The following is an 18,275-nucleotide window of genomic DNA, read 5'->3' as shown; positions in this document are numbered from 1 at the left end:
ACAGTGTGACAGACCCTGGTTAGTCAATTAGCTATCGTGAACGTTAGGTCTAACTAGTGATATTTGCTACGGGTTACCACCATAACGTGTCAAACGTTGGCTAGGTAACGTTAACTAACCACAGTACACATTTTCAGGCATGTCTGTTTCTCTCGGCTTGGGCAGGTGCAGTTTTGGACAGGATATTGACACTGTATGTGAGACCTTTAACATACTACCTAACCTCCCACGTCTTATGCATCACACAATCGTGTGTGCCAGTAAGCAGTCCCTACTCTGTTTACGGTGCTTGCATCCCCAGCTAGATACATTGCTTGTCCGCCTGGAAAGTATCGCGTAGGCTACACAGAAAATAAGTACATCTCAGCAATCTACATGCTTCTTGAATAACATGAACACAGTACTTGGGTTATTTCTTCCAAGTGTACAATTCCTTTGCTAGCTCTACTTTTCCGTGTGCCATCTGCGCTCGTCACCGGCCGCCCCCGCGCAACGGTACAGACAGACAAAATACGATAATCTTATGTTCCTTATGAGCCAAATACAGTCGGATCTGGGGATATTATATAACTAACGTAGTTAGCTATTGTAAAAAAAATATACATTACATGTGTGTCCATATCATGATAATTTAACCGATGCATCCATTGGCTACAGTAGGAGAGAATCACCAAATATTTTTTTCACCAATTTATTTTCAGACAGTTTTGGGAGATCATCTCTCAAAGCATATTCGGCTAGTCTGCATTAGAATTCTCGTGCAGTACAGTCTGTGTCCACGCAATGCGTCATATAGCTGCTGTCGTTCTAGCGAGACTAGAGCCTCCACTTGTTGGTGTCATTGTGTTGGTAGGCAGTGCATCGCCTACCATCTCCTCCGTTCACACACATTTTCAAAGGTTAGGGCGTCTTAAACCCACTAAGCGTTTTGCCCGAGTTCATCAAGTGATACTGAGAGGCTGCAGTGAAGGATTCACACAAGCAGGAAGCCAGCAATGTCTATTCTTGAGACCCAATCCAGATATCATGTGTGTGGTTGGACTAACCCCAGGAGTTTGCATACCATAGTCCTCATGTAACAGTATTGTCTGTTCAGTGCAGCGATGTAGATGGTGCAGGGCTCTACACGGAACTTTTTTTTATAAGGAGCACGTGTACGCCTAAAGTTGAAAAATTTAGTTGCGCACACACATTTAGGAGCACAATGGAAAATACTTGAGGTAATGAAGCTAGAATCCTTGTCTGTTTCCCCCCCAGGCCTCTGTCTCTGTGGGTTCAAGGGTTTATTGGTGTCATGTGTACAGTGTAGCTTCCTTCCAAATGGTTTCAACAAGAGGTCGACCGATTATGATTTTTCAACACCGATACTGATTATTGGAGGACCAAAAAAAGCAGATACGATTAATCGCCGATAAAAATAATAAAAAATAAAGAATAATTATATATATATTTGTAATAATGACAATTACAACAATACTGAATGAACACTTATTTTAACTTAATATAATACATCAATACAATCTATTTAGCCTCAAGTAAATAATGAAACATGTTCAATTTGGTTTAAATAATGCAAAAACTAAGTGTTGGAGAAGAAAGTAAAAGTGCAATATGTGCTATGTAAGAAAGCTAACGTGTCAGTTCCTTGCTCATAACATGAGAACATATGAAAGCTGGTGGTTCCTTTCAACATGAGTCTTCAATATTCCCAGGAAAGTTTTTTTTTTTTTTTCTTCTTTTTTTCTTTTTTTTTCCTACTGTATTATTGACTGTTTTGTTCATTCCATGTGTAACTCTGTGTTGTATGTGTCGAACTGCTATGCTTTATCTTGGCCAGGTCGCAGTTGCAAATGAGAACTTGTTCTCAACTAGCCTACCTGGTTAAATAAAGGTAAAAAAAAAAAAACTTATGTAGTTATTATAGGACTATTTCTCTCTACCATTTGTATTTCATTAACCTTTGACTATTGGATGTTCTTACAGGCACTTTAGTATTGCCAGTGTATCAGTATAGCTTCTGTCCCTCTCCTTGCTCCTCCCTGGGCTCGAACCAGCAACACAACAACAATTAGCGCGCGCTAACTAGCTGCCATTTGACTTCGGTTACACAAGCCTCATCTCGGGAGTTGATAGGCTTGAAATCATAAACAGCACAATGCTTGACGCACAACGAAGAGCTGCTGGAAAAACACATGAAAGTGCTGTTTGAATGAATGTTTACGCGCCTGCTTCTGCCTACCACCGCTCAGTCAGATACTTAGATACTTGTATGCGTGTATGCTCAGTCAGATTATAGCAGGACACGCTAGATAATGTCTAGTAATATCATCAACCATGTGTAGTTAACTAGTGATTATGATTGTTTTTTATAAGATAAGTTTTATGCTAGCTAGCAACTTACCTTGGCTTACTGCATTCGCGTAACATGCAGTCTCCTTGTGGAGTGCAACAAGAGAGATGCAGGTCGTTATTGCGTTGGACGAGTTAACTGTACGGTTGCAAGATTGGATCCCCCGGGCTGACAAGGTGAAAATCTGTCATTCTGTCCCTGAACAAGGCATTTAACCCACCGTTCCTAGGCCTTCATTGAAAATAAGAATGTGTTCTTAACTGACTTGCCTAGTTAAATAAAGATTAAATAAAAAAATCGGGGACCAAAAATACCAATTTCCGATTGTTATGAAAACGTGAAATAGGCCCTAATTAATTGGCCATTCCGATTAATCGGTCGACCTCTAGTTTCAACATTGTAACTGTTTCATCTCAGGGCCTTCAGCTTGCTCACCGCAACACACACACACTGTAGCCAGTGTTTTGTAAGGTAAATGGTAACCATCTCACTATCTAAAAACATCATGAACAATTTTGTCCTTTGAGTCCTCATCACTGGTTGTTTGAGGTTAGGGATAGGCATGGGAACGGACGTCAACGCCATCTTTTTGCCAGAGATGTATTAAAAAAAAAAATACTGTGATACTATTTGGTGGAATGTGCTTGGTGGCTTGTCCCAGGATGAAAATAAAATAGTCTTGACTGTTCGAGGCACAAACAGATCTTCTCCCTGTCGGATCACTAAACAATGGTGTCTGTTTCTCGTATCGAAGTTAATGACTGAGCACAGAATGCATGCATCCTACAAATAGAATGTCTGAGTTCAGAGAGTGTTGTCATATCCGAATAAGTGCTTCAACCAGTACCATGTGTGACAGCTGTGAGCAGTCTACTGCACCCCCCCTAACCAGCCATGTAGCCTACTCGGCTGCTTTTCTCCATCTGTTCTTTCTGCACTTCTCCATCAGTTTTAATATGTTACTTAGCCGTGATGGCGAGCTAGAGTGTGCAGACAGGGATGGGGTTGGAGCGGCTTGCAGCGTGAGCCCAGTGGATGCGTATCTCCTGTAAGAACAAGCAGGCCAGTCTGACTTTGCTGTCACGCTGCCTCTGAGTGCCACTGCCATAGATGAAAAAGAGGGCACAGTGAGTCATCCTTACCCTCTCTCCCTTGTACCGCGAATTGGCGTATGTTTTCTGTAATTTTATAAACCATGTCAGGGGCAGTTTTTTTTTATTTTGTCTTTAAAAAAAAGATATATTTTTTTACATCTCGTAGACTGCAAATGGTTGGTTTGATAACAAACAATCCTGTTAAGTCAGGTTACTTGGCTAGCAAGTTAACCACATGGGACCTTGGCTATGCACACATTTGGATGGCACAGAAAAAGGGATAGATAACCTACTCAGATGCTTCAAAGGTAGGTTACATATGCCTAATGTATTTCAAAGATAAATCTGAGTCAAATCAAACTCTAGTTCTGGTGTTAAATTGTTTGGTGCCTACCTTTTGGTGTCTGTGCGAACTAGAATGACTGCTGTGTGTGTGGGAGAAAGCGAGCAAGAGATTGTAGGCTGTGTAAAGTTGTCTGAAGAGTAGGCTAAAGAGGGTTTCATATTGTTTTCCCCTGCCCCAATGAAAATGTAGCTGATTTATGCATTTATATTCCTTACTACATTCCTCCTGCCCAATCACAGGTAGCCTTCGGATATGAGTAAATCAGCTATTTTCAGCAATAGCTTTTTCTGTTATACAGAGAAAATGTGAAGTTAAATTCATTGTGTTGTATTAAGGACATGTGTGAATACCCGGGAAAGACTTCAGTGCAGCACACATGCAGAATGTATGGAAAACAGGCATCTGGGGCAGGGCAAACCCTGTGATATTTGGCCTGATATCACATTGTTAGTAAAATGTTGGTATAGTGACAACCTCTTTGATAATAGGCCATTTTTCTTGTAGTTTACCAACTATATATATATTTTTGTTGTTGTGTGTATCTGTGCTAAACCATCACCTTTTTGGGCCCTCACCAGTTAGCATCCCTGCTTTCTAGTTGTTTGACTCCACGCCACCCCATCTTGCGTTAGGCCGGGAATCTATATTTAACCATGTGTGGCATGGTAATCTAAACCCACCTGTCCACTGGGTGGTGGTGTGTTATGGGGAGACCTGTGTTCAGAGCTGTCAATGACCAGGCTTGGTGTGTTTAATCAGGGCTGACGCGGCGATCTGGGGTTGTGGAATGGCAGCAACAGACTGATGAATATCTATTGTTTTTTTCTTACCCCCCCCCCCCTCTTTCTGTCAAGTTCTTTCTCTACCTCTTTCTTTCTCCTTCAGCTCTCCTTTCATACCCCCCCACCATGCAGTCACCCCTGCTCCATGGATACCTCAATTAGGGTTAGCGGAGTGAGTGATGCAGGGATGAGGAGAAAACAAACGGATCGACCACCTGGGCTGGACCTCCTAATGAGCAGTTGATTGTATCATCAGTCTGTTTAAACGCCTCATTTCTGTCCTGAGAGAGAACAGACCCACAGAGGTGACATGGCACCCAGGTCGTGTTCACTAAGGCACACCGTAGCGAAACCCTTTGAAACAGAAATGTATTAAAATAACTGCAGGTATTACCTCCCTGTATCACTTTTTCAAACCTGTTCCATGCCTCAACCTAGTCATTCTCTTCTGATACTGGCAGTGCCCACCTCCTAAAGTCTATGAAGGCTGCTCCATTGAAGCAGTTGTTTTGAACGCACCTTGGTGCTGTCCTCATCACCGCCTTTGACCAGCCACTCTATGCCCCATTAACTTTGTGAATTTTGCTCGCATGAAATCTTCAGGCACCTGGGTCTTTTGAGCGATCTGATTGTTGAGGAAAGCCTAATACCTATGGTCAAAATCATAACCGTAATTCGACCATGTGTCCCTCCCACCTAACTCTTTTTCTAGAGAAACCTTCAAATCTAAGTTTATTTGTCACGTACAGGTGCAGTGAAATACTTGTCATACTAGCTCCAACAGTGTAGGAGAATGTGTAGCAAATGCAACACAAATAATAAAATCATTTAAACACATGTCAGATTCCAGAATGTAAATGTATGTGTGTGTATACAGGATATAATCTGGAAAATAAAACATGTACAGTAGTAGGTATATTAGTGACTGATGTCCAGACAGTAATATAAATAGTACCTGAAGTGATCAGTGTTCAATGACTATATATATTGTATTCAGAGTACCTTTTCCACATTTTGTTATGTTACAGCCTTATTCTAAATGTATTCAATATTTGTATTTTTCTCATCAATCTACACACACTACCCCATAATGACAAAGTGTAAACAGGTGGACTTCAAGTTGTAGAAACATCTCAAGGATGATCAATGGAAACCGGATGTACTTGAGCTCTATTTCAAGTCTCATAGCAAAGGGTCTGAACTTAAATAAATAAGGTATTTCTGTTTTTTATAAATGAAAATGTATCACTGTCATTTGAGGTATTTTGTGTAGCTGGATGGGGGGGGGTTATTTAATCCATTTTAGAATAAGGCTATAACAAAATGTGGGAAAAGTCAAGGGGTCTGAACTTTCTGAATGCACTGTACATGGAGCATTAGTCTCAAGGTGCAGGGCAGAGTACCGGGCAGGTAGCTGGCTAGTGATGTCTGTTCAACGGTCTGATGGCCTGGTGATAGAAGCTGTCTGTCAGTCCTGGTGCACTTCAATGTGTAGGCTAGGTTTAGTGCTTGATTCAGAGGACCATGGCCCGTCAAGGAATTCACTCAATCCATTGTCGAACATGTCCTGTTTTAATGACCCTCTCCATTCTTCATGGGTTCTTTCATTCTTTCCTTTACACGGATCAGTCGTCCTGGTCCCTTTGCAGAAAAACAGCCCCAAAGCATGATGTTTCCACCCTCATGCTTCACAGTATGTATGGTGTTCTTTGGATGCAACTCAGCATTCTTTGTCCTCCAAACATGACGAGTTGAGTTTTTACCAAAAAGTTATATTTTGGTTTCATCTGACCATATGACATTCTCCCAATCTTCTTCTGGATCATCCAAATGCTCTCTAGCAAACTTCAGACAGGCCTGGACATGTACTGGCTTAAGCAGGGGGACACGTCTGGCACTGCAGGATTCGAGTCCCTGGCGGCGTAGTGTGTTACTGATGGTAGGCTTTGTTACTTTGGTCCCAGCTCTCTGCAGGTCATTCACTAGGTCCCCCCGTGTGGTTCTGGGATTTTTGCTCACCGTTCTTGTGATCATTTTGACCCCACGGGGTGAGACCTTGCGTGGAGCCCCAGATCGAGGGAGATTATCAGTGGTCTTGTATGTCTTCCATTTCCTAATAATTGCTCCCACAGTTGATTTCTTCAAACCAAGCTGCTTACCTATTGCAGATTCAGTCTTCCCAGCCTGGTGCAGGTCTACAATTTTGTTTCTGGTGTCCTTTGACAGCTCTTTGGTCTTGGCCATAGTGGAGTTTGGAGTGTGACTGTTTGAGGTTGTGGACAGGTGTCTTTTATACTGATAACAAGTTAAAACAGGTGCCATTAATACAGGTAACGAGTGGAGGACAGAGGAGCCTCTTAAAGAAGTTGTTACAGGTCTGTGAGAGCCAGAAATCTTGCTTGTTTGTAGGTGACCAAATACTTATTTTCCACCATAATTTGCAAATAAATAAATTAACAATCCTACAATGTGATTTTCTGTTTGGTTTTTTTTCTCCATTTTGTCTGTCATAGTTGAAGTGTACCTATGATGAAAATTACAGGCCTCATCTTTTTAAGTGGGAGAACTTGCACAATTGGTGGCTGACTAAATCCTTTTTTGCCCCATTGTACCTAAAAAATATTGAGTACTGAGTAACGTATCTGAATACTTATGTTAATGTGATGTTTCTTTTTTTTAAATACATTTCTCAAACCTTTTTTTCCTTTCTCATTATGGGGTATTGTGTGTAGATTGTTTGGGGGGGACAATTATCCATTTTAGAATAAGGCTGTATCAAAAAGTGAAGGAGTCATTACTTTCCAAGTGCACTGTATATACAAAGGTATGTGGAAACCCCTTCAAATGAGTGGATTCGGCTATTTCAGCCACACCTGTTTCTGACAGGTGTATAAAATCGAGCACACAGCCATGCAATCTCCAAAGACATATTGGCAGGTTGATGGATTATCTTGGCAGGGGAGAAATGCTCACTGACAGGGATGTAAATACATTTGTGCACAACATTTGGGAGAAAACAAGTTTTTGTGTGAATGGAACATTTCTGGAATCTTTCATTTCAGCTCATGAAACATGGGACCAACACTTTACGTGTTGCGTTCATCATTTTTGTTCAGTATACTACCTCTGAGCTATAGCCAAAGAATAGGTATTCCATTTTTGTTTACTTTAGATTTCGGATGAAGATGGCTTCTTCTCAGTAAAGTTTCTTGAGAGAAGGAACTGAGGGTTAGCAAATGTTCAAGCGCAAACCAACTATGCTGCATGGCCTTTGGCTTCCAAGGGTCTCTCCCCTGTTCTCTCAACTCCATTTATCCCTCTCTTCTCTCCCTTTCTCGCTCTCTCTTCCCCATCTCTCGGGCACATCTTATTGCTTTCTATCCCATCATGCCTTTCACTTCACAGCCATGCTGGCTCACAGCAGCAAGCTCGCCTCATCTGCATGCGTTTGAACTGTCACTATTCATCCTCTGCTGCCACGTCCTCCCCCTCTTTCTCTCTCTAGGTCCCTCGCTCTCTCTTTCTCTTCTCTCCAAGTCACCCTCCATATTTCACATTATCCCTCTGCAGCAGTATGCCTTCCATTCCATATACCCAACCCGTCACAATGGATTCAGGGTATGGTGGCCCTAGCCGTCAGTTATGTGTAAGATGTTCTAGCCCAGTTTTCCCCGTCTGTCTGTCTCTCGGTCCGAGCAGGACCGTAAGTAACTGTCTTTGTTGGTCAGTACACTGAGGATCTCTCCATCGGCCTGCTGCTCGCCTCGCCTGTTATGTTTGTGTAGTTGGCGCTGTCGCACTTCCTCTGACTAGCCCCCTTTCCATCTCACTGCATCATGCTCCATCACCAACACAGAGCAGTCCTTCTCTCACTCCGGCCCAGCCAAAGTCTGATGTCATCCCGGAAGAAGACCAATCAACATTCTTAGGCCACTCACTCTGGTCCAGTTCCACAGTCACCCTCAGGATCTAGGTGTGTGTGTGTTCAACTAAAAAGCTTCAGCATGAGGGGGTTTGTATCGTGTGTGTGTGTGTGATGTATCAGTGTATAGCGAGCCAGCAGCAGTCTTGTAAGAGGAAGCTGCTCTGTCTTTAGCCCTCTTTATTAGATGATCTGGTCAGGGGGCACCGCTGTGATGGATACACCTCTTTATAGGATATTAACACCAACAGGAAAGGGTGTTGACAACAGTGCCATACTCTGGCTTTGTGTTCAGTACGGTGTGTAACTTTGAAAATCGGCAGAAACTGTACTGCGCTGAACGACCAGTTGAAAAAGGTTGATTATGGTACGCTTTACTTTTTCAAATTGGGTAATATTACAGTTGCTTTGTCAAACAATGCGTGCGTTACTTTCACAATCCTATCTCTACCGGGTGAGTTTTTCCGTGATTTGGCCTCAACCGGTTTCCTCAGTTTTTAAGCTAGCAGAGAAATGCCATGACAGCTGCTGTCCATAAAAAAGTATAGAAGGCGCACCACTGATCTTTGCCATTGATCACTTCTGTGATAGCAAAGCCCATAGAGCTTTCCTGTGTATTGGCAAGTGTGCCCTCTATACATCTCTATGGGTCTGTGTTAGAGATGTTAACTGCCTAAAATACGTTTGACTGGTCATGTTTATCGGGCTAGGTTCATTTTAGCTTTATGTAGCTAGCTTGCATAACGTGTGTACTCGTTATTCGTCATGCATCTTATTTATCACACACACACAGCATACAGCACAGCATACAGAGAACCTGTTTTGAGGAGCGGAATGGCCCCATCACCTGTCAGACGGCACGAGAGCAGGCCCTCAAAAAGCTGGTACTGAAAGTGAAACGTGCTTTTATAAGCCCGGTCATTGTGCAAGAATGAACACACGATTGCATTTAGAATTGTTAACGATTTTGATGGCCATGATCTTTAAAAAGGGCGATATTAAATATATATATATATATATATATATATATATATATATATATATATATTTTTTTTTTCTCTCAATCTCAACTGGTAATTAAAGTGTGCCTGTCATTGGAGTGCGTAGGCTATAGTCAACTGTACGAAAGCTATCAGCCACCACTTTACCATGTGACCTTGAGGCTGTAGTTTTAAACCTGAACATTTTTACTTCAAATAGTGAGAAATGTCTTCTTAACTTGCTTCAAAGTAACAAATCCAACCATTAAAAATGTAGAGGCTTTAAAGACTTCCTCATGCCATTTTAACCAGCATTTCTCTCTTGAAGAAGGGAGTGTGAATATGTATTTTACATTTTTATTTAACCTTTTAACTAGGCAAGTTACTTAAGAACAAATTCTTATTCACAATGACGGCCTACACCAGCCAAACCCGGACGATGTTGGGCCAATTGTGCGCCGCCCTAATGGACTCCCAATCACGGCTGGTTGTGATACAGCCTGGATTCGAACCAGGGAGTCTGTAGTGACGCCTCAAGCACTGAGATGCAGTGGCTTAGACCGCTGCACCACTCAGGAGCCCAAGAAAAGAGAAAATGGGAGAGGGACAGAGGATGGGGAATGCAGATGGCTGAAGTGAAGAGCACGATGAGAGGAACAGACGGAAAGGAAGAAAGAAGAGGGGGAGTGAACAGTGGAGGAGAGATCTCAAAGGATGTTTGAGGGCAAGCTGTGAGTCTGGGACAGACCGAGGGAGAGGGAGGCTGAGAGCAGCTGTACTGCAGTGCAGAACACCCAGTACTCGTGTGTGTGTGTGTGTGTGTGTGTCAGACTAGGGGTGTGTGTATTTCCTCTGTTTTATGGAGATAACCTGATCCTAGGTCTTTGGCTGGATTATATTACTCAAACAAAAAAATGAGGAGGAATGCATTGTTCTTCCAGTCATTTTGCAGATTCCACATCCTGTGTTCTACCTCTCACGTCTTGCTGCTTTTACTCCCCTTTGCTCCCGCCCTCTCTTTCTACATCCTTTGCTCCCGCCCTCTTTCTACATCCCCCGCTCCCCTTTACTCCCGCCCTCTCTTTCTACATCCCCCGCTCCCCTTTGCTCCCGCCTTTTTTCTACATCCCCCGCTCCCCTTTGCTCCCGCCCTCTCTTTCTACATCCCCCGCTCCCCTTTGCTCCCGCCCTCTCTTTCTACATCCTTTGCTCCCGTCCTCTCTTTCTACATCCCCGCTCCCATTTGCTCCCGTCCTCTCTTTCTACATCCCCCGCTCTACTTTGCTCCCGTCCTCTCTTTCTACATCCCCGCTCTACTTTGCTCCCGTCCTCTCTTTCTACATCCCCCGCTCTACTTTGCTCCCGTCCTCTCTTTCTACATCCCCCGCTCTACTTTGCTCCCGTCCTCTCTTTCTACATCCCCCGCTCTACTTTGCTCCCGTCCTCTCTTTCTACATCCCCCGCTCTACTTTGCTCCCGTCCTCTCTTCGTCTCCCTCTCTGGTCTGGCGGAGATCAGCTGCTGAGTCTCAAGGCTTTGCTTAGATCAGGCAGGATTGACTTTGGCATCCCTCTTTCTTTCCCTCTATCACTCCTCTTCGCTCCTTTCCACCCTGTTCTAGTCTTGTTTTCTCTCTCACACACACACTGTGATTGTGCTTTCACTGCTGCTCACCAACTGCGTTGTGTGATTTTTGTTTGGTTTTTTTGAGGCTGAGGCAATAAAGGTGTGAAGATGTCCCTGTGATCTCTCTGCTCACTCAGGTGGCGTGCCGCTAGGGACACCCTGGCAGGACAGCTTTAACGGCGACATGGTCTCGTTGCATAAATGGGGTGCAAAATGGTACAGCAGAGAAACCGTGACAGTAAGGTTACCCTAACGGTAGCCTAAAGAAAAGGGATCCAAAAATCTAGGTTAGTGGTTACTAAACAGCCGGTCGACTCATTGATCTCCAAGGCATTCCGAGTCGATTGCGAAACATTTCAAGACTAAACAACGATAAAGCCTTTCATTCCTATTATTTTCTGTCTACTGCTTTTGGCAATTGGTGCACTTATTTCAGCTGCCCTGCGCCTGGTTGGTGAAGTGTTCCCATATCGAGCCGATTCATGCGTACAAACTCTGCATAGTCATCGTGCCTGGAGAGTAAATCAAGTGTACCTATAGGCTTACCGTGAGTCAGTCGGATTGCTCAGGTCAGCGTGTCTGCAGCTTCCCCGTTGATACGTAATTCAAATACTTTGAATGTTTCCAAACTTTGCGTTGTCTTCAGTCCATCGAAGAACAGGAAGTGGCCCAACCACGGAAGATGACTGAAGTTTTCGGTGATGACTTTATGGGATAGCTAGCAACTTGTAAACAATTACCCATTCCTATAAGTGAGTGCTATTTTAATGGTAATGTTAAAATAATAAGCTACACATTGTCTGTAAAGCAAATTGACTGTCTCCCATTTAAGTTTATTGGGATGGTAATGACTTTTGTTGTTGATAGTTATTATGTGGAGGTCGCTAGCTACAGCGGTATCTTCAACCTAGCCTAGCTTTTAGCTAGCTAGCTGCTCTGCAAGCTAGCTTGACTTGCCATAAAGTTAGAGAAACAAATTGAGGAAAAAGTAATAATCAAAGCATCTTTTATAACTTGAAACAATATATTTCTGTCTTGAATGAAAAGGAATATTTTGCAATCTACCAAAATAAATGTGATCTCTGACCAAAGACAGACTCTCCTCCATCTTGCGTTACAAACACTTCACTGTGACGTGTCTGGGGGGAAATTCAGACACATCATATGGGCTATTGAGCTGAAGCATCTGTTTGTAGAACATTTTCTCACGCCCAAATATGGTAGTGGGAGGAAGTCCAGTAGTGGGAGATGGAACTTCTGATCATTTTGTCATTGAAGAAACATCTGATCCCAATACATTTTCCTGTTCCCAAAACGATACTGAAATAAATGTTAATAAACGCAATGTAGGTGTTGGTCTCATTTTTCATGAGCTAAAATAAAAGATCCCAGAAATGTTCAATGTGCGCAAAAAGCTTCTCAACTTTTGTGCCAAATTTGTTTACATCCCTGTTAGTGAGCATGTCTCCATTGCCAAGAATATCCACCCACCTAACAGGTGTGGCATATCAAGAAGCTGATTAAACAGAATGATCATTAGACAGGTGCATCTTGTGCTGGGGACAATAAAAGGCCACTCTAAAATGTGCAGTTTTGTCACAATGCCACAGATGTCTCAAGTTGAGGGAGAGTGCAATTGACATGCTGACCGCAGGAATGTCCACCAACGCTATTGCCAGAGAATTGAATGTTAATTTCTCTACCAAAGCCGCCTCCAGCGTTGATTTTATCGAATTTTGGCAGTACATCCAACCAACCTCACTACTGTAAACAACATGTAGCCACCCGGACAACTGATGAAACTGTGGGTTTGCCAAACCGAATAATTTCTGCACAAACTGTCACAACCCGCCTCTAGGAAGCTCATCTCCGTGTTTGTTGTCCTCACCAGGGTCTTGACCTGACTGCAGTTTGGCGTTGTAACCGACTTCAGTGGGTAAATTATCTTCACGAATGAATCCCAGTTTCAACTGTTCCCGGGCAGATGGTTGACAGCATTGTGTGGGTGAGTGGTTTGTTCGTGTTTATGTTGTGAACAGAGTATGGGAAGGCATAAGCTACGGACAGCGAACACAATTGCATTTTATCGATGGTGCAGAGATACCCTTACGAGATCCTGAGGCCCATTGCCACCATCACCTCGCTTCAGAAGGATAATGCACAGTCCCATGTTGCAAGCATTTGTAAACAATTCCTGGAAGCTGACAATGTCCTGTTCTTCCATGGCCTGCATACTCACCAGGCATGTCACCCCTTGAGCATGTTTAGGATGCTCTGGATCAACATGTACGACAGCGTGTTCCAGTTCCCGCCAATATCCAGCAACTTTGCACAGCTGTTGAAGAGGAGTGGGACAACATTCCACAGGCCACAATCAATAACCTGATCAACTCTATGTGAAAGAGATGTGTCGCGCTGCATGAGGCAAGTAGTGGTCTTACCAGACACTGACTGGTTTTCTGATCCACACTACTTTCCTAGCTTAAAACATGTTTTTGTTTATCTGTGACCAACAGACACACATCTCTATTCTCAGTCGTGAAATCCATAGATTAGTGCCTAATTACTTTATTTCAATTTACTGATTTCCTTCTATGAGCTGTAACTCAGTCAAGTCTTTGAAATTGTTGCGTTAAAAAAAATCAAAAATAATTGTTCAGTGTAGAATTTGTTTACAAGTGCACTAAATTTTATAGATTTAACACTGAGCCAAAGTTTTTTTTTTAAATTGCATTGTTTAGTACTGCAAGGTTGAATTGAGTGTGCACTTCACAGAGAAAATATGCAAATACTTGATACAACACGCCATAGGATCTCGCTAGCTTGTGCTTGGCTTTGTCCACCGCCTTGCTTGTTCTGCACGTTATGGTTAATTTGCTCCTACTGTAAATGACACCGATGAACTATCTTGGTTTAGTGAATACCTTTGCTACATTTATCCCTTCAGTAGCGGGGAAAGCCTCCGTGAAGATGGTGTACGGCGTAATGAAATATGTCACAATGTGTACGGGGCATTAGCAGAGTGGGAGAGCTGAAGTGCGGTCTGAATTTGAGAGGTGGACCCCTGATGCTCTCCTTCTGCTGAGACTGACCGTCAGATGCAGACACCAGCAGTCCAGTAAAATAAAGAAAACAAATTATTTCAATTTATGCTCATTTAAGCTGGGCCTCACAAGTAATACAACAAATGATCTATTACCAGTCTGATTATATACCTAAGGTTTTTAAAAATAGAATTTCAAAATGGTTTGAGAAGAACAACATTGGTAGGGCAATTCAAGCATAGCCAACAGACAGTGATAATCTATTGGGCATATAGCCTACTGCACAAATCTCACTGCTCCAGAATGGCTTTTAAATAGGTTGTTGCATAGGCTTACTTTTTTAAAGTCCCATGTTTTACATTTAAAAATATATTTTAAATACAAAATATGAGCGGTAGATCTAGGCCTGCATTTTGACTCCAAGTGATCTAGGTCTATTTCAAGAACAGGTTCAAGACTGACGTGTATAAACCCTGGCTGACTGACAGGGGGCACTTGTATTGAAGCCACCACGCATATGGGTACTCCTGTGTCACATATGGGTACTCCTCATATGGGTACTCCTCTAGTGGACTCGTGATCTCCAGACTGACGATGTCATTGGTATGGGACAAGAGAGATTTGGCAGGTGTGGGAGCTGCTGATCTGGCAACCCTGTTGTCAATCTTCTCCACCCTGCCAAAGGTGCAGAGATTAGGCAAGGACAGTGAAACTAAACATGTCAGCTGAAAATTGCACGCTGGCTTTCTCTCTGAAAAAGGGATATGTTGTTTCATCATTAGCCCTCAATCCCTTTGCGTCTCAGAGATGCCAGGTGTGCAACCTAGCCTGTTTGGTGAAAAGATCGTAAAGAACAATGTCAATTTTCTCATTTCGTTGATGGCAGCCCATAGTCACTAAACTGTCTAAATCCAGTCTAATTGACTTACCAGCTTCTTCGTGAGTTTAGGATGATAACGATGCTTTTGGTTTCTCTGTTAGTGATCCTCAACCTGTGGCCCTCTCTCGCCCCCTGCAGGCCAAGTCGTGTATCTGTCACATGTGCGGCGCCCACCTGAACCGGCTCCACTCCTGCCTCTCCTGCGTCTTCTTCGGCTGCTTCACCAAGAAACACATTCACGAGCACGCCAAAAACAAACGACACAATCTAGGTAAGATGATCACAAGCACGACAACCGCCAACCCTGCTTATGAGAACGTCACAGCAAAGAGCTGTGTGGCTGTAGTGTCGCTCCTTCATGGACCACAGCCTGAGTCCCACCGTCTCAGCCCTGCCCTCCGAGAGGAGAGGCCATAGAACATCTGCTCTGCTCCAGTGCCTCAGTCTCCTAACACATTCATAATCAACACATCGGACCTGATCAGCACCATTAGCACCGCCACAACACACCGCCCACTGCCAGGTCTCCCCCCGAAACATCAAAGACCACTAATTACCCTCTCCGCTTAACGAGGTAGGCCTTGGCCGCCCCTCTGCCGCCTCAATTCACACAAGTAGCTAATTCTACTGTTGTGGAGGAGGGTAATAAAGCACCCAGCCTGCTTCATGAAGCAGGGAGACGGTCATTTAACACAGTGGCCTTTTGTTCTCCTCAAGGGAAAGCATGAAGATGAGAGAAAGCACTGCTTTTTTTATGATGGCAAAACCCCAAATGATCACCCAGAGACCCCGTGTTAAGCTGAATGTGTCAACACACTTTGTTACTGCTGTTGCCGGCAAATCACCAAATCCTTATGGAACTTAATCACAACACAATTCAACACCCCAGGACTATTCCCCAGGAGCTTTTGAATGTTACCTCTGTATTTGGTCCCACCTAGACTCTAGGCACCAATGAGTTGTTTTCTGCAGCTAGGTCAGTGCATTGCAGACCAGGGTCTAATTGGCCTTGTCCTCTTCCTTTTTTCAATACTGTGCGACTGCACTGCAACACAAAGTAATGGGCCTCCGGCTCGGAGCTAGGATAGGATATACACTCATCGGCCAGTTTATTAGGTACACTAATCTAGTGCCAGCTCGGGACCCCCCCCCCCCCCCCCCCCCCCCCCCTGCCTCCAGAACAGCCTGAATTCTCAGTGCATGGATTCTACAAGGGATGTTGGTCCATGCTGACGTGATGACATCATGCAGTTTCTGCAGATTGGACGGCGGTACACCACCAGCCTGTACTGTTCACACCAGGCAAGATGCGTCCATGGACTCATGCAGCTTACGCCAAATCCTGACTCTGCCATCAGCAAGACGCAACAGGAACCGGGATTTGTCGGACCAGGCAATGTTTTTCCACTCCTCAATTGTCCGGTGTTGATGACTGTGTGCCCGCTGGAGTCGCTTCTTGTTTGTAGCTGCTAGGAGTGGGACCCAGTGTGGTAGTCTCCTGCAATACCCCATCTGCGACAAGGATCGACAAGTTGTGCGTTCTGAGATGCTGTTCTGCACACCACTGTTGTCCTGCGCCTGTTGACTTGCACGATTCTTGCCGTTCTCCTTCGACCCATGTTTTCGCCCACAGGACTGCCGCTGACTGGATGTGTGTTTGTCGCACCATTCTTGGTAAATGCTAGACACTGTCGTGCGTGAAAAGCCCAGACGGCCGGCTGTTTCTGAGATACTGAATCTGGCATGGCTGGCACCGATGATCATACCACGCCCAGTCACTTAGGGCACTCGTTTTGCCCATTCTAACGGTCAATGGGACAGTAACTGAATGCCTGTCTGCCTGCTTTATATAGCAAGCCACGGCCACGTGACTGTCTGTAGGAGAGATTTTTTTGTGAACGGGGTGGTGTTCCTAATAAACTGTCCACTGAGTGTGTGTGTGTGTGTATAGCAATTGCTTTTCTCTTTCCAATATAGGGAATAATGGACAAAAGTTATTGTGCCATGTTTAGATGTAGTAATGCTTGTTAGGGGGATTATATAGGCTAGTGTTAGTGCTGCGGCAGTGCAGGCTTCCTATGTGCTTGGCAACACAGACAGTTCAGTGTTATCTCCTAGCCCAGGCCCGTGCGTGCCCTCCCTCCCAGCCACTGGAGATTAATTGGTGTGTTAATTAGGTTAGCTACTGAATAAAAATGTGCCAGCGTGCAGATAGATTTACGCTACAGCAGCAGCAGAAGAAAAGGACAGATCTCACTAGACTAGCGTGCAGGGTAATTAACGTCTTCGTAAACACTACAGAATTAAATTAAAATGATTCCTTCTCTTCTTGATCCTTTCACTCCATTTTCCTTAATGTTCTTCCTTTCAGATATTTGATATGTTCTTCTATTTACCTCATGTTATGTTTGTCTCCTCTCTTTCTCCCCCTCCCTTTTCTGCGTTCCCATGGTTACCTGAAGGTCCGCTGGTTTATTTTCGTTTTGGTCTTCTCTCCAGGATTAATAAGCCTGGTCTCACCTTGTTACACAACTCTGTTCGCTCTCTCTCCTGTTCTTGTCGTGCCATTGACAGCGTGGCTGTCATTCAATCTGAGGCCCAAGGCTAGTGTTTCACTCTCTCTGTCCTGTTGGGCTCGATTAGGGAGTTGCCTCCGTCGTTGATGTGACAATCTGCAGGGAAGTTCTCTTTTCACAGCAATATCAGCATTAGAGGCTTAGGTGCAATATCCACGGCATATTGCATCTGTAGAACAAAGTTTTTATTTGTTTTGGTGTGAATTGAATCTACAGGCAGACTTGATGTTCTTGTATTTGCTATCAACTACAGCTTGGTACTAATTCACCTATACCTGCAGGGCCCAGCCTGACATTTTCAATACATTCAGTCACACCAGTCAACACCATATCTAATCCACATTAATACTGTAATTAATCATGCGGCCGACCATTTACACACACACACACACACAGGCGCACGTCCGTGATGTACACCTGGTGCTCATAACTTCTGGCTCAAGCAGACAATTGAAAGAGGCAGGTTGTCATGGGAACTGCAAACAGGTATTGACGCTGCGGTAGCTTAATTAAAAGGTGAGGAGGATATGATAGGTAATGGGATAGAGAGGTAGCTTTCACCTGTTTGTTTTTTTTGTCTGTGTCTCTGTCCCGCTGGCTGTGTCTCTGTCCCGCTGGCTGTGTCTCAGTAAAGATGTCAGCACATAAGCTGGCCTTGCAGAGGTATAGAATGTG

At 43.9% G+C, this 18,275-nt stretch overlaps 1 protein-coding gene across 6 annotated transcripts in view; it reads left to right on the top strand.

The window, feature by feature from the left end:
- usp22 (ubiquitin specific peptidase 22) overlaps positions 1–18,275 on the top strand; it is a 40,119-nt gene that overhangs the window by 4,072 nt on the left and 17,772 nt on the right. For 4 of the 6 annotated variants that reach the window (XM_036946296.1, XM_036946297.1, XM_036946295.1 and 1 more), the window contains exon 2: positions 15,163–15,295. The exons of 1 other annotated variant lie outside the window; for it this stretch is intronic. In XM_036946296.1, the coding sequence (XP_036802191.1) occupies positions 15,163–15,295 (133 nt within the window). Of the gene's footprint in view, positions 1–15,162; positions 15,296–17,210; positions 17,298–18,275 lie in introns of those variants that run through there. One more of the 6 variants, XM_036946301.1, reaches the window with a different exon arrangement.

Source organism: Oncorhynchus mykiss, chromosome 16 (assembly GCF_013265735.2).
Source record: "Oncorhynchus mykiss isolate Arlee chromosome 16, USDA_OmykA_1.1, whole genome shotgun sequence".
Classification (NCBI taxonomy): domain Eukaryota; kingdom Metazoa; phylum Chordata; class Actinopteri; order Salmoniformes; family Salmonidae; genus Oncorhynchus; species Oncorhynchus mykiss.
Note: the sequence above shows the minus strand (reverse complement) of the source record. Positions and strands in the feature narration are given on the sequence as shown.